Raw genomic sequence first — 21957 nt, 5'->3', positions numbered from 1 at the left:
GAGGATGGCTATGGACAGAATGATCACTTTTGTGGGTGGTTTTTTTTTTTTCTCTTTTTTCAAAGGGGTGCGGTGAGCGGAGCTGGGGGCCTAAGAAGACTGGATCTCTGCCAGAGGCAGCATTCGTGCTGGGTGTGGTGTGGCGGCAAGAACAGCCCCCGGACAGGGATCTTCGCCTCGGCGCTGCTCACTCGCCCGTGGAAGGGGATGCGGACACAGCTCGCGGCGCCCGCCCGGCTTCCCTCCCTGCCCGCCCGGCTCCCCCTCGCACCTCCACCGCCTGCGACCTGTGCGCCAGGCCTGCCGCCCCGACCACGAGGCCCTGCGCTGGGCACAGCCCAGGCGTCGTGTGCACTGGGCTTCCAAAAGGGCCCGGAGCTGCGAAGGCTGCCTCAGGGGGCAGCTGTGGAGTGGGGCTGGGGTCTGAAATCTCCCTCAGAGTAGGGCGCCAACCCCACCGGAGCACCAGGCCAGTGCCGACCGTTACCTCAGACCCGAGGACCTCCCAGGCTCGGCCGGGCTCTTTCTCATAAGGGCTCTTCGTGCCTCATCAACGTGGCCTCGGCCGGGGTACCCACTAATAACTGCTCTCTGAAAAAGGCAGGCGCCGACCTCTCACGAAGCCTGGCTGGCTGACTCGACGACAGGCCCGGCCGCTCGCCCTCGCCTCCGTTAGAGCCGCGTTCCGGCCAGGCCCTTGGCGCACGCGCAGCTGCGCTCCAGGGTCACCTGGTGGACGCACGCTCCGAGGCCTGGCCGCGGTCTGCGCGTGCGCGCCGCTCCGACAGCGTCCAGGGGTCGCGCGAGGCCAAGAGCCGGGGCGGCCCCGGGCCCCACGCGCCCCACCCGCTGGAGCACAGAAGTTCAGCGCCATTCTGTGGTTCCCGGGCTTGTCCGCCCATTGGTCTTTTCGCGCCTACTGCGCGCCTGGCAGGGGAAGGTCCGGTGCTGTAGACTGCGGAGCCCCTACTGTGTGTGGAGCGTCGTGGTAGCACTTTTCGTACACGCTCTCCTTTAGTCCTCACCCCGGTGCTGTACAGCAGTATTACTATCTCAGTTCTAAAGAGGCTCCAAAACGGGAGCGACTTGTGGACATTCAAGAACTACAACACTGGGCTTCCCTGGTGGCGCAGTGGTTAAGAATCTGCCTGTTAATGCAGGAAACACGGGTTCCAGCCCTGGTCGGGGAAGATCCCACATGCTGCGGAGCAACTAAGCCCACAAGCCACAACTACTGAGCCTGCGCTCTAGAGCCCTCTGAGCCACAACTACTGAAGCCCGCGCGCCTAGAGCCTGTGCTCTGCAACAAGAGAAGCCACCGCAATGAGAAGCCCACACACTGCAACAAAGAGCACCACCGCTTGCCACAGCTAGAGAAAGCCCGCGCGCAGCAACTAAGACCCAATGCAGCCAAAAATAAATAAATAAATATATATATAAAAGAACTGGAACACTCAGATGGGTATGGGTCTTTGTGATTCCAAAGCCCAGCACATTCCCATCCACTTCCTGCTGATCAAATTCTGACGGTGTTGTGAATTATCAAGCCATTTCGTTGCAGGAAGGTGGACCCCTTCCAGGGCCTGAGAGTGGGCTCTTGTCTAACACTCAGAAATGAGTTTTCCGAGGAGACACACGTGCTGACAAAGCAAGAGACTTTATTAGGAAGGGGTGCCTCGGTGGAGAACAGGAGGGTAAGAGAACCCAAGAGGACTGCTCTGTGCCACGTGGCTCGCAGTCTGGGGTGTTATGGTGATGGGATTAGTTTTGCCACCACTAATCTGTTCTCCATAATTTTGTCATTTTGAGAGTGTTACGTAGTGGAATCTTACAGTAGGTGGCCTTTTGAAATTGTCTTTTTCCACTCAACATAATGCCCTTGAGATCCATCCAAGTTGGTATGTGTCTCTGTAATTCACTCCTTTTTATTGCTGGGTAGTATTAAATGGTATAGATAATTTCCCCCTGGCTTTTCAAATTTCCTACTGAGCATGAAATATTTTAAGTCTTAGGGAAAAGGAAACATGCTTGTGAGAGGAGCAGTGCAGAGAGAAGCAGTTCATGCATTCAAGGAAATTTTGTGTTGAATTAAATAATAGAATTTTAGTCTTGGCGTGCCCTCAGCATTCACCTGGGTAAGTTCTTCATGTTGTAGGAGTCCTCCTTGCAGTATCCTGGCAGGTTTTTGTGAAGCCTCTGTGTGGATGCTCCCAGTAACAGGGAAATCACTACCAGATGAAGCAGCTCATTAAATTGATATAAAATATGCCTTCCTTCCTGGAGCCTGCGCATGACTGAGAAATCTTCCATCATAGGTTATTTTTACCCTGCCTGGAGTCCTTCCCTCTCCCCACTAACTAGATAAACACAAGCCCAAGATTGTGAGTAAAGCCTGCAAGAACCTGAGCAAGACGGGGATGTCCTGGATCCAGGACTGGCCTCTCTAGGGAGATTTCAGCATTCACTGGCTTAGAAAAACAAGGGGCTGCAGACTTTTTAAAATGGAATGAAATTCTGCATGAACACACACACGGATACCCATGGTCCCCTAGGAATATTCTCCTTTCTGCATGATAGGAGTGCCCTTCAGAAGGAACTGAACTGCTAATCTCAGAGGAAATGTCTTAGATTCTCTCCTGCCTCGAGTCCCCTGTATCAGACCAGAGATCTCTTCCTTCTCCTCCAGCCATCCTTGAATGCAGATTCTGACCTGTCCATGGTTCTGATTGTTAATGGCTTCACTTGGGGCCAAGGCATGGGTTCTTTCATTCATTCCTTTGCGGTAGCTTATATTTATTGCTCACTTGCTATATGCCAGGGACTGTGATGTGCTCCTTACATCCACCCTTTTCTATTGAAGTATATAAGACATAACAGGAAACAGCACATTTCATAAACATACAGCTCAGTGAATTTTCGTACAGTGAATACATTCATGTAACCACCACAAAGCTCAAGAAACAGAATATTATCAGCACCCCAGAGGGCCCTCCTGTCCCCTTCGAGGTTCTATCCTCCAACTGTAACCATAACCCTGACTTTTAACAGCATAGATTAGCTATTTTCTACTTTTAAACTTTTTATTTATTTTTATTTTTGGCTGAGTTGGGTCTTCGTTGCTGTGCACGGGCTTTCTCTAGTTGCGGCGAGTGGGGACTACTCTTCGTTGTGGTGTGCGGGCTTCTCATTGTGGCTTTCCTCATTGTGGAGCATGGGCTCTAGGTGCATGGGCTTCAGTAGTTGTGGCACGTGGGCTCAGTAGTTGTGGCTCGCGGGCTCTAGAGCGCAGGCTCAGTAGTTGTGGCACAGGGGCTTAGTTGCTCCACAGCATGTGGGATCTTCCTGGACCAGGGCTCGAACTCATGTCCCCTGCACTGGCAGGCGGATTCTTAACCACTGTGCCACCAGGGAAGTCCCTATTTGTTATACTCTTGATGGGGCATTTGGGTTGTTTCCAGTTTTCTACCCTTATCCATATTCCTGATATAAAAATTCTGTTCATGTCTTTTGGTGAACATATGCTTTTCTATTACATATATAATATATTTTATATTTACATGTATATATGGATATGTATACACATACACACATATACATAGGGTAGATTGTGGGTGGGTACATTTTTCAGTTCCCAGTTTTCAGATAAGAAATCTGAGGCTTGAAGAAGTTGAGCCAGGAAGTAGTGGAGCTGGGACATGAACCCAATTCTATCTGACCCTGGAGCTCAAGCTCTCTCACCATCATGCTTTACTGCCTCCCAGTGAATGAGCTGTTTAAAAGTACTCATGGAGGGCTTGACTAGTTGCTGCCATTGAGAGAGATGGAAAGATAAAAAGCCACAGTCACACAAGAAGGAAAATGATAGATGCTGGTGAAAGGCACATGGGTGTGATTAGGAGCCTGAGGGGGTCATTTTTATCTTGGAGGGTCATAGGAGGCTTCCTGGAGGAAGAAGCATTTGACGAGAAAGGATGGGGGCAGATTCTGGGCGTGCAGGAGGGAAGGAGTGCCAGGCTGAGAGAGCTCTGGGGCACAAGAAGAGGAGGCCCACATAGAGACACAGCTGCAAGGGCCTTCACAGATCATTTTATCTGGTCCTCAGTGTCCACCCACCCATCTGTACACTGCTGGCTTCCAAATTTATATACCCAGTCTTGACCATTCCCCTAATTGCCAAACTCTTTTTCTATTCAGTTAGATGGCAAATAGGCATCTCAAACTTGACATGGCCAAAACAGGCCTCCTGATCTCCCCTCCCTGCCACACACACCCACTCCAAGCTGCTCCTCTCCGAATCTTTCTTGGTCTTTGGCACTGCCAACCACCAGTTGCTCAGGCCCCAAGTTGCAGCCTCATCCTTCCTTCCTCCCTTTCCCCACATCCAATCCATGAGCACATCCCATCAGCTCTATCTATAAAGCACACCCTGAATCAGGCCTTATCTTACCACCTCCCTGCTACCCCCTGGTCATGGCCACCGCCATTACTCACCTGGATGAGTACAACAGCTTCCTCACGGCTCTCCCTACTCCTTCTGAAGTTCCATAGGGGAGAAGCCTTCTTTGCCTCTTCCAGCTTCTGGTGGTTCCAGACATTCTTTGGTTTGAGGCTGCCTATCTCTGCTTCTGTCTTCACATGACCTTCTTCTTTGTGTCTTCTCTTCCCATTACTAGCGACCTCCTCTTATTGGTCATTGGACTTAGGGCCCACCTGGACAATCCAGGATGATTTAATCTTGAGATTCTTAACCTAATTACATCGGCAAGACCCTTTTTCCAAATAAGGACACATTCACAGACTATGGGTGGACTTATCTTTTAGGGAGCTACCATTCAACCCACTATAGAGGTGAATACCAGAAAAAAAAAAAAAACAGCTCAAAGAGTTTAAATTGAATTTAAACTTTAGTCCTCCAGTGAGTGATTACTTTTCAAAGCACAGAAGACTCTTGGCCCACACCTACCTGCTGTTTCAGCACTGACCGTTCATGCATCACTTCAAAGGTCATTCTGAGGAGTGAGCGTCTGCATTGTACTTGCTGCAAGGCTGCCTTGAGGCTGTGGATCTCCAGCCTTGCTGCAGCCTCAAACCTACCAGATCCTCTCTGCCCACTGTAGGGGCATTGCCACTGCCACAAAAGGTTCAAAATTGTTTCCTTCTAAAGAAATGGTCTCCCCAGAGAAAGCCAGCTGCTAGTGCTGATAAAAGGAGAAAGAAGGGATCCAAGAAAGTGCCGGTTGTCACCCAGTGTGATGGGCAGCCTCTAAGATAGATGTCCCCCAACGATCCTGCCTTCTGGGTTTTATGCCCTTGTGGAATCTTTTCTTCTTCAGCATGGGCTGGATCTAGTGAGTTGTCTCTACTCAATAGAATATAGTAAAAGTGACAGGATGTCATGTCTGAAATTAGGTTACAAAAAGACTGTGGCTTCTGTATTGCTCACCTTTTTTCACTCTCTAGCTTACTTGCTCTGAGGGAAGCAGCTGCCATGTTGAGCGGCCCTGTGGAGAGGCCCAAGTGGCAAGGAAATAATATCTCCAACCCACAGCCTATAAGAACCTGAGGGGGACTTCCCTGGTGGTCCAGCAGTTAAGACTCTGCGCTCCCAGTGCAGGGGGCCCAGGTTTGATCCCTAGTTAGGGAACTAGATCTCGTGTGCTGCAACTAAAGACCCTGCACAGCCAAATAAATAAATAAATATTAAAAAGCAAAGAAAAAGAACCTGAGGTCCTCAGTCCAACAGCCCTCCAGAAACTCAATCCTGCCAACAACCTTGTGAATAAGCTTGGGGGTGGACCTTCTGAGGCCCGCAGACAGCCACACGAGTGAGCTTGGATGTGGATCCTCCCACTTGAGCCTTCAGATGATTGCAGCCCCGGACAACACTTAGATTGGAGCCCGTGAGACACCCTGAGCCAGGGGTACCTGCTAAGCTATGCCCAGATTCCCACTCCACAGGGACTGAGATGATACATGTTTGTTGATTAAGCCACTGAGTTTTGGACTAATTTATTATGCAGCAATAGATACACCCAGATACAGATTTCTAGGATATGTTCAACCATGTGGAAGGCTTCTGCTACAGTGGTAGCTGTGTTTACAGTTTGGGAATTCACAGATATTAGCTTATCTCCCTTAAAAACCTACAACACCTCCTTGCACTCCTTTGATTCTGTCTGTATTTTTAAACAAACATAATATCACACTATAGTGACAGTTGCACATTCTATTTTTTCTGCTTGATATGTCAGAAGCATTTTCTCACCTTACTAAATATTCTTCAAAGCATTCTTTGTTCTTAGCATCTGTTCAGGGTGTGAATGTACCAACGTCAATTAAGTGACTCCCCTCTCTTGTTTTGAGCTTAAAGTAGGGTTTTACCTTCTTGGGTCACATCTATGGGCATGTTTCGGCTCCTCCATTCCGGGCCTACAGGGAAGGTTCTGGGAAGGTAGAAGGCAGGATCACCTGTGGTTAAGTGCTCCTAAAAGTTACATTGACCCTATACCATTTCCTAGCTATGTGACCTTAACACCTCTGGGCTTCACTTTCCCCTTCCAAACAGAGGGGTAATAAGTATATCTACCTTGCAGAGTTATTAGAGTCATCGTTGAGTTAACCCGAGTTAAACACAGAGTGCCTGACAAATTTTAGGGTATACAGACACAAGCCAGACCACAGCATCCTCATCTCCCTGTGAGCCCTGGAGCACCGTACATCATATCGACTCTTGTCCCAGACCTCCAACCGACAGCATCTTGGCTTCCCTCCCACCAGTCTGTTCTCCCTGAACCTACTGGTGACCCCATCTCTGCAGCCATCCACAATCCTGTGGCCATGACACCTCCTCTTACTGCATGAGTCCAAGCACTTCCATCCCATCTCGAGGCCTCAGTTTCCTCATCTGCAGTATGGGAAGGGGGGTTGGATTAGGAGGTCTACGAGGGATCACCCACCTCTGAGATTCTAGACTGTTCCCTCTTCTTGCAAAGGCCCTTTGGTTTCAGTAGTGCAAAGTACAGCCAGAGCTTTAAACAACTAACCAAAGCAAGAAGAATTGGACAACACTTTATTTACCATAAAGTCTAGGTACCAAGACTTGTACTCAGCATCCTGGAGTTTGTCAGATACTAGCATAGTGTCTGTTTACATGTGTGTGAAAATCTGGGTGAAGAGCTGGAGTTTCTCATCTCAGGCCCCTTACAGTGTTTGTCCTGAGTCTGAGTGAGAAGCCACCACCCCCCACCCCACCCCCATCCCCAAGCAGGCGCTACAGCTGAGCTCCCACCTAGCCCCAAGCCGCTGCTCTTCCAGCTGCCATCAGGCCAAAGAGCAATGAGGGGCACTGCTCAGAGGGGCCTGAGGGTAATGAAGGCCTGAGGGCTGCACAGGGATGGGGGTGATGCCGGAGAAGACACAGTTCTCACCGCGGCCAGGTTCAAGTCCAGCACTTGCTTAAACATAACTTTGCACCTGGTCCTTCCCTCATTCTTTCCACCTGCCTTTTATGCATGATGTGAATGCTCTCAGAAGTCCACCCACCATGGCCCATGGAGTTATTGGGGAGTAGCCTGGAGAGCTAACCCTTGGCAATGTCCCCAAGGTCATGGTATGGCTATGGGTACTCAGCATGTAGAAATCCCAGGGGCGGACTGCTCCAGGCTTGTCCCCAACTCCAACCCACAGGTTCAGTTCTTTGGCACTGAAAATAACAGAAAGAATTCACTTCTGGGCTCCTGCCTGGCCCCTCCCCACCCAGGCTTGGACTCTGGACCAGCCTCAGAGAGGGCAAGGTTTCAGAGACTGCAAGGCTCTGTGGCCCTGGGAATCACAAAGCAGAAGGGAGAGCCCCTCCCCACTCCCAGCACTTAAGCCTCTCACACTAGTTCTCAGTTTCTAGGACTTCAGCCCCTGCGGTGCCTGGGCCATGACCCCACTAGGAGGAGGAGCAGATCGTGGTGTTTCAGGTCCCAAGAAAGGCTGTGTGACCTTAGCCAAGTCATCTGGCTTCTCTGAGCGTGTCTCCTTCCCACTCCTGAAAAACAGACTGACAGTCTGGATTCTGCAGGATGACCATGAGGTTGAAATAAGAAAGTAGCGGTGACAGGACCTGGCAGAGTGGTGGGCACACAGTAACGGCTTCCTTTCCCTGGTGAAATACTGGTTCAGCTGGCCAGCCAATAAAGGCAGCTTCCAGTGGCAACAGAGGAGATGCCCACGTGCTGAGGCTGCTTCCTGAGTCCAAGGAAGGGGCCAGCCCAGCTCTGGGGGCCAGGTTAGAAGTAGACTTGAGCAGAGGAGAGCAAGGGGAAGGCCAGAGGGGGTGGGGCCCTTGCTGATCCGTTGCGGGGGAAGCAGGCTTTATGCTCCCTGCCCTGCAGAAAGCCCAGCCCCAGAGGAGCTGAGGGGCTGTGGGTTGAGGATGCCAGCTTCCCCCTGGTGGGGTGCTCCAGCCCGAGGGACTGTAGAGGGGGAGGTTGGGCTGGGGGGCTGGGCAGGAGGGTGCTGAGCTTGGAGGAAGACCTCAGCAGGCCAGAGCCAGTGGGCGAGGCAGATTGGACAGGGCTAAGGGACGGCTGGGCAGAGGATGCAGTGACAGGGGCGGGACCAAGGGACAGTGAGGGCAGAGGGGACAAGAGGAGGCCAGGGGAACCATGAGGCTGTGGATCTGGAGAGAGCTGCAGAGCCATCGGAGAGGAGACCGGGGTCTGGAACGGGCCTGGCTGTTCCTGGCAGCCATGTTGTCCAGGGCACACGGGGCCTGGGGGCCACTCAGCCTGGCCCCAGTGACCAGGGGACACCGGAGCCAAGCAGGAGGCACAGTCCATGGGGCACAGGCGCTCATGCACGTGCAGGGTCCGACTCCACCACGCCAGCTCAGCCTGAAGGGCCTGGATCTCCTTCCTCAGGGTGTGGTTGTGTTTCTCCAGTGACTCATGCTGCTGGGGGGAGAAGCAGATGGGTGGGGAGCGTTATGTCAGCCAGAATCAGGGGCCCAGCAAGAGCCCTATTTCCCAATCCCCCAGGGTCCTCGATTTAGGAGGAAGGATGCCACCGCCATCTGAATGCCCTTTGGCTACTCTCTGGCCAGCCTTCCGTAACACCAGCAAGTCCCCCCAACTCACCCACCTGCTAGGGCTCAGATCTGCCTGCTCTCCATCCCTGCTGCCAGGTCCCTGAGCTAGTCAGCCTGGGAGCTCCACCAGCCTCCTAACTGGCGTGCCCCCCAAACCACCCAGATCTCTTGGCCCAGAGGAGACATTCAGTGATTGCGTCGTTAATCGAACATTGAAGCCCTTTAAAGTCTCTAATGACTCCCTGTGCATGGTGGCCCCAGTTCACACCTCCAGTTTTATCTCTCCGACTTCTCTTGATGCCCCTACTTCCTGTTCCCCATATGGACGCTGCTTCCTTGCCACAATTCCATTCTCCCTTGCCTGGACGCTTCCAGCACCCCCATCCTCAGGCTAATCCTGACACGGCCTTTTTGTGACAACTTAGATGTCCTCTGTCCTGGACACCTCTAGGCGGCTTAGTGCCACTGCCAGACCACCCCAGTGCCCAGAACTTTCCCACTGAGGCACCGTGGCCAGAGTCCAGGGTCATGTCTTACAGGTTGGTAGCACAGGTGTGTTCTGTTCCGCATTTAGGTTCTGTTCTGCTGAACCCTGGGTTCTGTCCCAGTGGGACAGCAGTTCTAAACAACCATTTATGATGACAGCAATGGTGGAAAACGCAGAAGGAACTTTATTTCCACAGCTCATCAGGCTCAGTGACTTCCTCTGGCCCCCTCCCCCACCTACCCCCCTTTATGGACACTTTTTAAAAGAAGAAGCTGCAAGGGTGTTTCGCATTAAAATGTTGCTTAAGCCATGGACTCAAAGTTCTAACAGGCCTCAAAGCCACCCGCAGCCCCACTCCCAAGCTAGTTTCTGCCGTGGAATGTGGAGACATTTTAAAAACATGTCATTAGGTCACCCTTCACCTAAATTCTCCAAAGGCTTCAATTCACCTCCAGAAATTGAGTCACTCGCCCCTCACTCATTCGTTCACTCATTCATTCATTCGCCACCTTCAGGCTGCTCAAATGTCACCTCCTCCGGGACGGCTTCCCTAGTTAGGTTTCTATCACCCCACGTGCCGCAGTCCCTTCCCTCTTCCCTGCTTTACTTTTTACCAAAGCACGTATCACCATCTGATATCCCAAATACCTCATAGGTCATTTATTTGTCCGGCACCCCCCATGAAAATACGAGCCCTGGGGAGGGTGAGCTGGGCTTTTGTCTGCTGTCGTCACAGCTGTATCTCCAATGCTTAGAATTGTGCTTACCACACAGGAGATACTCAATAGGCATTTCTGGAAGGAAGGAATAAACGAATGCATGAAGTCTCTACCACTGCCAGGCAGGCGCCATCCTGGGCATCAGTCCTCATTCTCATGCATTCTACAGGGTGCTACTCTCTTATGGCCATGCCAGCCCTATTTCACTTGCCTGAAATGCCTTTTCTTACCTTCATCCATTTGGAAAACTCCTATTCATCCCTGAAAGCCAGTTCAGGCTTCATCTCTATACCACCTTGACCCAACTACCCGTGTGTCGCTCCCACCTATGTGTTCCCAAAGCACTTTACCCTGACTCCATCATTCGCTCCACAGGGAACTATTGAGTCCCTTCTATTTGTCAGGCACTGGTCCAGGTGATGGGGAAGCAGCAGGGAACAGAATAGGTCCCTGCCCTCAGAGTGCTTACAGTCTGGTGAGGAAGACAAGCAGTGATCACATCTAAATATGTGATAGAAAGTCAGTACTAACCAGAAAAATAAAGCCGAGTAATGGGAGAGGTCTCTTTAGATCAGATGTTTAGAAAGACCACCTCCTTCTGAGGACGTGACATTTGAACCAACAACCAGAAAGAAGTGAGGATCTAGCTAGGCTGCTGTCTGAAGGTAGACGGAGCAGCCAGGGGGAGCCCCTGAGGCTGGATGTGCTTGGCCAGTGAAGGAACGGAGAGAACAGGGTGTAGGATGTTAGGAGAGGGCAGTGGACAGGTGGGGGCGGGGTTACAGAGAGTGTAGGGCCTTGGGGTGTGGAGGGCTCTGAATGTTACTCATTGCTATAAGGACTAACAGGTATGCAGCCCTCCCAAAGGCCAGGTCCTGAACCCAGCCTAATCGAGCCCCTGGGATGGAACTGGTGGTGTCCTTTCTCTCTGCATAGAGGTAGAAGGGAAGCTCCAAGGTCAGGTTACCATCCAAGGTGAAGAGGCAAGTGTGAGTTGAGCACCCCCCTTCCCACCGGGCTCCTTTGCCTTCTCTAGTCTCCACAGGGGTCCTGCCCGCGGGCAGGGATTATTGTCCCCGTTTTCACATGAGGACAGTGAAGCTCAGTGAAGGAAGTGACTTGCAGCTAATGAGTGCCCCAGCTGGGACTCGAAAGCCAGCCCATCTTAACCCTGAACCAGTTTCTCACAGCGTGGTCTTGGCCAAACCCATCAGAACCCGTCCATCAGAGTGCAGCACCTCCGGAGGTGGGTCCTGGGTGGGGAGGGGCCAGGAGCTGCATTGTAACCAGTGCCTCAGCTGGTCACTGAGCCAGGTTTTCCCTGTTTGCCTCCCTCCTTGTCTCCTCCCCCTAAATTGGGGGTGCCTTGAGGGTAGGCCCGGGCTGAGGACGCACTGTCGTGTCCCTGGAGCCCAGCGTGTGTCTGGCACACGGTTTCTACTCAACACCCAGGAATTTCCAAATCTCAGTTGCAAAGCCCTTCCCTCCTCCCAAACTCAGGCCCCCTGGCACATACGGCAGTGCAGGGGGAACTGCTCATAGGCGGGACAGAGAAGAGGTGGCCGGGCCAGGTAAGTGACATCAGGAATGGGAAGGGAGGCATCCCCCACCTGGTGCAGGGCATCCGCCTTGTTTGTGTGCTTCTGCCGGCTCCTCTGGGCGGCCGCACGGTTATTCTGTTTCTTCTTCAGCTGCCGCTGATGTTCCTCAGGGTCCTGTAGGGAGACAGGCCAAAAGCTCAGGGGTCCTGGCAGGGGCTGGCCAGCTGTAAAGCCATACCCTTCTTGAATCAAGTCCCCGAGGGTCCCCCTCCTCCTCGAAGCCCTCTCTGGCTCCCTCGGTGTCCACACACCCCATCGCAGACACAGCACTCCTCGGTGGATTGCCAGCCTCACCCACGTGTCCTGCTCACAGCTCACGATGGGGCAGCACAAGCGAGGATTCAAACCCAGACAGGACCGACTTCACACCCACCGTCTCCTTATCAGCCGTGCTACTCTGGGCAGATCACTCACTTCTCTGTGCCCAGCTACCTGATCCATACAGTGGAGGCACCAGCGCCTTCCTCGCAGGACATAAAGCAGGCAGGGGTTAATAAAAGTCAGCCGCTCTTGTTCTGATTGCTATTACTTCCACGGTCGAGGTGTTGATTTCTCTAGCCATGAGCTCTGTCTGTAAGGGCAGGGCGGGGGTTCTGATTTCACTCCATATTCCCATGCCTAGCTCAGGCCCAAAGCTGATATTCACTTACGCAACAAATATTTCTTATGCACCTACTATGTGACACACACTGAGCTATGGGGACACAGCAACAAAGAAAAGAGGCAAAACTTCCCGCCCTCAAGTTGCTTGCATTCTAGGGGGACAGCAGCCTAGAATGGGTGAATCGAGTCCCTTCTGATAGAAGAGTGGACTCAAAGGTTGACAGCTGTGACCCTCCCCCTACACTGGGGTTCATGAAACTTAGATGAAATGTTTAATCCAAATGCCCAGGGCTCTGGAAGGTCAGACAAGAGGGAACATTGGAGACCCCACAGCCCAACTCGCCCTCCCACAGTTCACTCTGGGAGGTGTGTTCTGAGTGTAGGGACCTCAGGCAAGACCCTGGCCTCCCTGGTGGAGGACTCTGTGCTCCTAGGTTCATGGCCATAGCAGGCCCCTTCCTGGTGATGCGGGGACTGAGAGACTGGAGCCTGGGGGAAAGACCTGCAGAGAGAGAAGTGGGTGGGCCTCTGGTACCTGGGTCCTGGGAGAGAGGCAAGGTTCCAAGGGAACCATGGCTAGAGAACTCAGGGAGGAAAGAGAAGGCTCCCGTAATGGCAGTGAGCGAACAGGTAGGTTAGGAGAGAGCAGTATTCAGAGGCTAAGTTCTAAACTGGAGGCTGGATCTGCAATGTGAGAGCAGGAGAGCCCTCGATCCAATCCCCTGAAGAAACTGAGGCCCAGAGAGAGGGTGTGTGAGCCCTCGGCCACACAGCCCATGTGAACAGAGCTGGCACCGGGCACCCTGGGGCATATTCCCCTTCTCATCCCCTGAACCTGGCCCCTGTACTCACCATCCTGATCAGCGGCCCATCAGCCCCACAGAGGTGCATGGTGGGGCAGGAGAACAGAGGCTCACACCCGGTTCAGGGCGTCCCTCCTCCGCTGTGACCTTCCAGTACCCTCTGGGAACCCCAGGAAGTGGCAGCTCTTTAAATCCCCCGTGACCACTCCACCCCCAGCAAGCCAAGTTTCAGTTTCTCCTAAAGCCACTGGCTGCTCAGAATCCCAGGCTTGGGTTGGCTCATGTGGCTGGAATTTCCTAACACAAACTGGCCTTCCGATTGGGCCCCTTCTCTGGAAGGAGGACGGTGGAGGATGGCGAGAGGAGGGAGCCTGGATGCCAGGTGTGGGGAGGGGTGTTCTGGGAGAGGGAGGGCAGGCTGCCATGGACAGAGCCAAGAGGAAGCCAGTGGGAACCGAGGGCTCACATGGGATACGGGAGAACCCCTGGTCTCTACAGTTGCAGGAGCCCAGGTTCTGGTTTGCTGGAGCTGTGCAGCTTTGAGAAGGCGATTTACCCTCTCTGAGCCTTAGCTTCCTCATTTGTAAAGGGAGATGATACAGACATCCACTCACAGGCTTGATGTTGGAACTAAGCAAGATAATACAACCGCCCCCAAACCCTGTGAGACTAAAGTTGAGGCATGTCTGCAAAAATAAGCAACGGCCCTTAAATAGGAGAACAGATGGCTAATGACTGTGTTTTCATACAACAGACCACGCAGCAGTAGAGAGTGATGTCTAGCAATTAAGAGCACAGCTTCCAAGCTATGTGACTCGGGTACATAATTTCACCTTTCTGTGCCTCTGTTTCTAAATCTGTAAAGTGGGGATAAAAATAATTTTGTTGTGAAGGGTAAATGAGTTAAGGCAGGTAAGGCACCTAAAAGCATGCCTGGTGTAGAATGAGGGCTCAACAAATATTCACAATTATGATACGGTGGAAGATTCAAAGCTGCACTTATCATCGTGCCTAAAAGTTCATAACATCCAATTGTATGAAAATGATAAGTGGCAACAAGATCTGAACAGAAATAATTTCTGTAATGTTGAATAATATGGATATGTAATTATGTGAGAAAAGTATAAAAATATGCATGAGAATGAGAAACACAAAATTCAGAGAGTGGTAGCCTGGTGGGGGTGGAGGGAGAGATGGACTGAAGGGGACACACAGGGATTTCGGTTGTGTCAGGGATGTTTGGTTGCTTCAACTGTGGGAACACAATTGTCTGTGATAATATTATTAACTACACTTTGGGGTATACCTGAATGTTTCATAATAAAAACTTCTATTAAAGACCTAAAAAAACCTGAAGCCCCAAGCAAACCTGTATGGTTGTTGTGTCTGTAAGAGAGACCATGCTTGGAAGGGACAACAGTTCAGGGGATGGTGGAGCCATTAATCCCTCTCCAAGAACAACACAGCAACTGACGTACAGTGAAGAGTCCTGTGCCCTGCTGACTAGAGCATCTGGGGGTTGTGCCTGAGTCCTGAGGACTCAAGGCTGATGGTGTGGGCTCACCGGAATGGCAAATTCTGTGGATTCGATCTTCTGATAGGAAATGGTGTCCTGGAGTACTGTGTTTAGGAGTTCACAGCTGCCTCTGAGCTTACTAGAAAAGAACACTGCAATTGATTAGCAATGTCTGCCATGCCATGATTGATTAGTGATGTCTGTCATGAGCAGGGCATTACCTGTAATAGTCTCTTGCTATGCTATGAAGTGGGTATGAAACCAGTTTGGGCTTTAGAGTCAGACTTGACTCTGACACCTGGCACTCTACTCACCAGGTCTATCACCTGGAGCCTCAGTGTTCTTGTATGTATGCTGTGGATGACCAAGAAATTATACCTACTTACAAAGTTGATTTGAAGACCGAAAAGAATGAGATGAGAAGAGAGCTCTTTGCATATTGGCTAGGATCCATTCCCACTCCTGAGATTTATGGGTACACAGGATTAATTATGCAGCCTCATAATTTAAAACACCTGGGTGGGTGGGGCTGGGCATGACAGCTGGGCCTGGCCCTCCTTGCTTGTGAAGGGCATGGGAGAAGGGCCTCTCTGAGTTATTTTTGTTTCCCAGAAACCAGGAGGGCTGAGGCATCTTACCTGAGGAGGGCACCTGAGGGGCTCATTAAGCCATGAGCTCCTCAGGGAAGGATCCAGAGAGCCTTGCATGATGTAACCAAGAAAAAACATCTGGAGGCAGATGGGGTGGGGGGAGGCTAGGGCCCAATTATCCCCACTCTAAGCCCCCAGCCCCAGACCTGGACCACCAGTCTTCCCCTCTCAAGACCCTAGCTTCAGGTGTAGAGGAGACAGTCAGCAAGTATGCCTGTGGCCCCTCTCAGAGGCCCACAGCCCTGGAGGAAGATGGAAGAAGGCAGCGTTTATGGCTTGATCTCCCTGAGGAGTGGCAGGGAGGGAGGGACACAGAGTGGGTAATGTTTAACCATGAATGGCCATGCAAAGCTGGCAGAGCAGGCTTCAGGACCAACCAGTCCAAACTCTCACTTAGAAGGTGAGGAGCTAATGCCCAGAGAGGCAAGGTCACCTGGCGGAAGTGGGCAGAGCTGGTGGGAGGACGCTCTTCTCACCTCCAAACCCTCAGTCTTTCTCCACACCCAGCATGGAAGGGCCTGGTCCTTTAGTCCCAAACCTGCTGCCCCCTGTGGGTGGAGGCTCAGAGGTCTCCCCAAACCAGAGCTGCAGAGTGAGCTCCTGGGCAGCCGGATCGTTGCCCATCTTACTCTCTGAAGCACCCCCAGTGCCTCAGACACTGCCACCACGTAATAGGTGCTCCATTAATGAATACATAAGTGAAATCCAGCAGGCAGCTTGCCATCCGGGAACCCCAAAAGCTTCCTGGATGAGTAAAAAACTTCTGCTTTACTCATTCCCACAGGAACTTTCCTAGGTTCCTGAGGGACTCTCCCTAACCATCCTCCTCATTTTACCAGTGAGGAAACTGAGGCACCGGGAGGTGACAGTCACACAGCTGGTTTGGGAGAGGCCAGGATGCATTGATATACCCTGTCCCAATTCCTTCCCACGCCTCCTGGGGTTGGAGAGATGCCTGCGGTCTTCAGCTGCCCGGGGATGAGGACCCCTCTCTCCAGGTCCCCCACCATGAGCACCCCTCATTTGCCTCCTCAGGGCACCTCGAGGGAGCTTCGGATGATGGAGAGCAGAGAAAGAGGCCAGGCGACTGCTGGTGGGGCTGAGGCTGGCTGTCGACTTCCTGCCCACAACCATGGATGGGCCTGTGTGGAAGCTAAGCATCAGCTGAGAGGGGTTCACAACCTGATGGGGTGTAGGACACACGCCCAGCACACTGACTTGCAGGGCAGGGCAGGAGGGTGACAGCCTGCCTCTGTGAGGGCATCTGGGGCGGCCAGGGGGCACTTCCTGTTGGGGAGATCAGAAAAGGCTTTGCAGAGAAAGAGCTCTTTGGGAAGGACATTGAGGAATGGGGGGAGGGGCTTGATCCCAGGGCCTGGAACTTGATCTTGAGCAAGTCGTTTAACCTCTTTGTGCCTTACTGTAATAATATAAGTATTTAATGAAGTAATAGATGTAAGGGGCTTAGAACAGTGCTTGGCGCACAGTAAGTCCCATAATCACCTGTTAAACTTCTAACAAATGCACTTAATAAACGACTGATGAATTTTTTGCTCACATACAGCAGGCTTGTATTTTATTATTATTATTCTAAGAAAAAACGGCAGAATGCAAGAACAGGGATGAGTTTTCTTTCTAATGAAATACATTTGATGAAAAGGGGGTTAATGATTGTGTCCATATGTAAGAAGCAGCACTTAATATTTGATGAAATCTGCTAAAAATTTCTCATGCTTACAAAGGAGTCTCAATAAGAGATGGGAAATTAGTTATCTCTGGATCCTTAGCTTCATAAATGATCTAACTAAGCTTAAGCTACTGACAAGTCTCGAGTATAACAGCTTCAGGTGGGCTAGATCATGATGCCCAAGCAATGTCACCGGCAGTCATTGTCTCACCCTATCTGCTCTCCCCCGGCTGGATACATTCTCAGGCAGGTCTGGCTCAAGGTGGTAAGCTGGCCACCTGAAACACCAGCTTAGCTGCCCCAGGAGGGCGCATCCCTCCATCCCCTGCCACTTTCCCAATACTTCCAACAAAGGTCCCAGACCTGGCTCTGCTTGGTCTGGCTTTAGTCCTGTGGCTATTCCTGACATCAGTCACTGTGGCCAGGAGATAAGGTGAAATAGTTAAAGCTGGGGTCCCATAGGGACTGGGGGTGAGGGAGGGGAAACTTCCAGAGGGTACTGGGGTGCTGTTGGCAGGAGAAGGGGGAACGAATGCTGGGCTGACACCACTACCTTTGTTCAGATTCAGATATGAGGAAGCTGCCGCTCAGCGGTACATCCCTTGGCCAGGTCACATCCCCAGGTGGGATGGACTCAATCCCCACTTGTCTCTGACACCAAGCCCAGCCCTCTCTCTTTTTATTGTTTCACAGGGACCCATAAGTGGGAAAGGAAAGGCTTGCTAAGGGGATGACTCCAGATGAACTGAATGCTGGGCAAGGACTGGGGCAGTGACATCGTGGGGACAACCTAGGGCATAGGGAGGAAAGGATTGACCTTCACTTCAGCACAGCACCTTGACCTTGGGGGCTCTCATTAAAGCTGGAATCTGCCAATAGCTGGGCCTCCCAGGAACTGGGTGACTTCACAGGGGCTCTATGACGCCATCACTGCCCAGTCCTAGGTGGGAGCTGGCGCACGTTCCCACCCCCCAGTCCTGCTGGGCCCCCTGCTGCCTCCAAAGCCTTGTGCTTCTGATTCTCTGCTACTCCTTGAACGTACACATCTTTCTGGGAAGCCGACTTAAACTTCTGGAAGAGGGCAGGGACTATAAATTATAAACAACTGAGCACTGAAGAGTCAGCGAGCCTCCCAGGGTTTCGTGGGATGTGACAGCAGTGACCACAGCACGTGGATTTTCCCCGGTGGTCCAAGTCCCAAACAGGCTTGAGTTCAAATCCCTGCTCTGCCTCTTTTAACCATGTGATCTTGGACAGGGCCCTTGGTTTCTCTGGGCCTCAGTTTCCTTGTCTGTGTAATAGGCTGTCATGATAACTGAAACCATGCATGGAAAGCAGTCACCAGGGAGCTCCTTCTTGTCCCAGTGTCCCTGGCTGTACCTCCCTTGTGATGTCACATTCCCACTGTCCACTTTGGATGGTGGAGAAGTCCATGCTGGGCACCCTGCTGAGATCCTGGACACTGGAGAGAAAGGACAATCACCCCGGCCCTGGAGGGAGCCTTTCCACTCCTCAAACAGCTCTCTCCCTTCTTAGCTTCTGTGTCGGTTCCCACAAGAGCGCTGAGAGACAGGAAGGCCTCACTCAGAGGCTGGTTTGGCGAAGTGGCCAGCCAGGGTCACGAGCAAGAGCCTGGAGGGCTGGGGTGGGATGCGGGATAAAGCCCAACCCTGTGTGGCCAGTGACTCACAAGCACAGACAAGAGAGGGCTTGCCTTGGCTGACCCAGCCCAGGACTTGTACCAAGGGTGCTAAGAGCTTTGGCAAGGTGGATTGGCAGTCGGTCATGGTCAGAAGATTCTAGAGATTGTCGTCCACTCTCCTCGCTTTATAGCTGGGGAAACAGGCTCAGTGAGAGGAAGGTACTTGGCCCCGGGCGGGGAGGAGGCAGAGCCAGGCAGACGGGGTTCTGTTGCAGCTCCGGTGCGCTCTTCCCATCTTACTCCTCGCCGATCCAGCTAACGTCTCCCAGCTCTGGAGTGGAAATAACAGGGACACAGGGCACCCTCAGAAGGGCGGGGAGCATTCGCACCTGTGGCAGAAACCTGCCGTGGGTCAGAGGGGGCAGGACTGCTGAACTTCACTGAAGCACCATTGAGGATGGGGTCTCCCACGGGTCCTGGGCCAGGGTTCCTGAAGCCGGGAGGGGGCCCCAGCCAGAAGGCGGCTAGGAAGTTGTCCCAGGAGAACTGGGTTCACCTGCAGTCAGGTGCTACCAAGTGCAAGGCCTCAGGCAGCCTTGTGCCCTCTCTGGGGCTCAATTTCCTCTATGGAAAATGAAGGAATGTGACAACTGACCTCGGAAGGCCCCTTTTCTGTGGCTGGAGGTTGGGATTAGCCTGAGGCCTCTTGGGAGGTGGACACCTCCAAGGCTGAGGGGGGTTGTGCCATTTGAAAGAACAGAGTGGGCATTTTACCGAACCAGGGGCTGACCATTGAACTGAGGGTGGACATGTGGGCACAGGAGACCTGGCACTTCCCTGCCTTCCACTCCAGGCCCCAGCTCCCACTCTGGATATGTGCAGGAGGGCTGCCTATCAGATGCCCTCCTCGGTTTGGGCCTGGTCTAGGAGTTACCCTCTGTGGGATCTCACAGGAGACAGTGGGGGCCAGGCCTGCCTTGGTCTGGGGACTGAGAAGCCTGGTGGTTAGGAACAAGGCTGATGAGGTTCTGCTGCTTTCTGGTTGGGTGAGTAGCTAGAAAGCAGTTAATGAACCCTCTGCTCCATTCCTTTTACTTAATGGATATTTATTGAGCATCTACTACGTGGCGGGCCTTGTTCTAGGTGCTGCGAGACAGCTTAAAAAAAAAAAAAGATCCAACTCTCTGCTCTCATGGTGCTTCCATTCTAGAGGGGACGGAGGGGTGGGGGAGAATAAACGGAATAAATTAAGGGAATTATATAGGCTGGTAGAAGACCTTAACTGTCATGGGGGAATATAGAGCAAAATAAAGGATTTGGGGAATGTGGGTAGGGGATTGAGCAGTTTCAGACTTAAATAGGGCGGTCAGGCTGGGCCTTATTGTGACATTTGAACAAAAAATTTTTTTGAGACATTGGACATTAGAGCAAAAAATTGAAAAGAGGGAGGTGACAGGGAGGTATGGGTTAAGGGTGCTGGCCCCTAATGCACTGGCCAGCTGGAGAATTGGCTAGCAGGGGAGGAACAGGTGATGGGGGCACAGAGCCATGGGGACCACTCATGCAGGGCCTGCTAGGTCACTGAAGCCCTTGGGCTCTAACACGTAAGGACACGGGGAGTACCCAGCAGGCAGTGGAGGCTTTTTTTTTTTAATATTTATCTATTTAGGCTGCACCCAGTCTTAGTTGCGGCATGTAGACTCAGTCGCGGCACGCAGACTCTTAGTTGCGGCGTGCGTGTGGCATCTAGTTCTCCGACCAGGGATCGAACCCAGGCCCTCTGCATTGCAAGCGTGGAGTCTTACCCACTGGACCACCAGGGAAGTCTCCAGTGGAGGGCTTTGAGCAGAGGCCAGACATGATGTGACCAGAGGTTAAAAGGTCCCTCTGCCTTGGGGAGGAGGAACAGGGAAACGGGTGGAGAGGCTACGGCAGCAATCTGGGTGAGTGGAGCCCCTGGCTCACCTGTCGAGTGGAGGTAAGTGTGGTACCTGCCTCTCAGGTTGCTGAGTGAAGGCACAGCAACTACTCCCTCCCCCCAGCCCCATTCACCAGGCCAGGCCCTGCAGAGACACGAAGCTGCTGGCACAGCCTTACTCTTGGGGATGCCAAGGCACAGGTCAGGTGGACGTGGACGTGGTTGTTGGAATAGATCAGATTGTCATATCCTTAATCACTCCTAAGGTTCTGGAAAGGCCTGAGGATGTCACGTGCCCTGAGGAGGATGACAGGGGTATAACAGCTCATTGCGTCATCTGGAAGTTGAAGAGGATACCTCCTCTGTCTCCCACAAGAGGCAGCTGGGCTGAGACCTAGAATGAGGATGCTCAAACACTCTGACTTGCCATTTGAGGCATTCTGCTGTGGCCTGCACGTTGTACACATGCACTGGGGACAGGATGGCCGTTGGATACTTAAGGCTTATAGAGAGATAAGGGGTGGGAGTACAGAAGCAGGCCAGGGTAGAACTGTCGTCTGTAGGCAGTTGCTGGTTCAGTGATTAGGATGTACATTCAAGCCTCCAGTTGTTTACTCATTAGTGGGACGAAAGCTACACTTGGGTATGCTGCCATCAAGTGCTGGTTGGTGAGTCTGTCATATGCATGTGGTCCCCAAAATAAAACTTGCATCACAGATGTGTTTCAACAGAGAGAAAAACAGGATTCCTCTTATCAAAACTGTAACTTGATTTTAAACCACCTCACATGAACATTACAGTTTAAAAGAATCAAATAGGAAATTCATCTAGAGCAAGCTTAAATATTTATATATACAAATAAATAAATAAAATACTTAGATATACTTCTTGCTAATGCTTAATGATCAACAATTACACTTAAGCAGCGTCTTTTCCCCTGGCTTTTTGTTGTTCTTGTTGTTTCTGAGTAACAAATAAAGTTTCTTTTATGATTATAAAGGTGATACATGGACTGTCTGGATCAAAAAGGCTACACCTCTTAAAATTAAAACCATAAAGCCAAATTTTCCTCCCCAGACATTGGGTAAATGTGCCCTTTTAAAAGGCATCTAGAACTCTACCCTCAAGTTATAATCCACTTACTTAGCCCCAAGAAACTCTCCTTTCAAACGCCTGTTTCACAGCTGTTAGGATTTGGGTATTTTAATCTCATGATTATTTCCTGTGAATATATATATATATATTCACAGTTATA

General features: G+C 51.7%; 1 protein-coding gene across 5 annotated transcripts; it reads right to left on the bottom strand.

The window, feature by feature from the left end:
- Positions 1–7040: 7040 nt before the first annotated feature.
- BATF2 (basic leucine zipper ATF-like transcription factor 2) lies at positions 7041–13449 on the bottom strand. Of its 5 annotated transcripts, none has more exons than XM_024749488.1 (4): positions 13339–13443; positions 12298–12454; positions 11893–11997; positions 7041–8942 (listed from the first exon to the last, which is right to left on the bottom strand). In XM_024749488.1, exons 2-4 carry the CDS (start codon positions 12322–12324, stop codon positions 8277–8279), a joined length of 798 nt encoding a protein of 265 aa, XP_024605256.1. In that variant the 5' UTR covers positions 12325–12454; positions 13339–13443; the 3' UTR covers positions 7041–8276. The 5 variants fall into 5 exon arrangements, with proteins under 5 accessions (XP_024605256.1, XP_024605258.1, XP_024605259.1 ...); XM_024749490.1 differs by having other exon boundaries at positions 12316–12454; XM_024749491.1 differs by having other exon boundaries at positions 7041–8939; positions 12316–12454.
- Between the last annotated feature and the right edge of the window lie 8508 nt (positions 13450–21957).

Source organism: Neophocaena asiaeorientalis, unplaced genomic scaffold (assembly GCF_003031525.2).
Source record: "Neophocaena asiaeorientalis asiaeorientalis breed wild unplaced genomic scaffold, Neophocaena_asiaeorientalis_V1.1 scaffold43, whole genome shotgun sequence".
In the NCBI taxonomy this organism is placed as follows: domain Eukaryota; kingdom Metazoa; phylum Chordata; class Mammalia; order Artiodactyla; family Phocoenidae; genus Neophocaena; species Neophocaena asiaeorientalis.
Note: the sequence above shows the minus strand (reverse complement) of the source record. Positions and strands in the feature narration are given on the sequence as shown.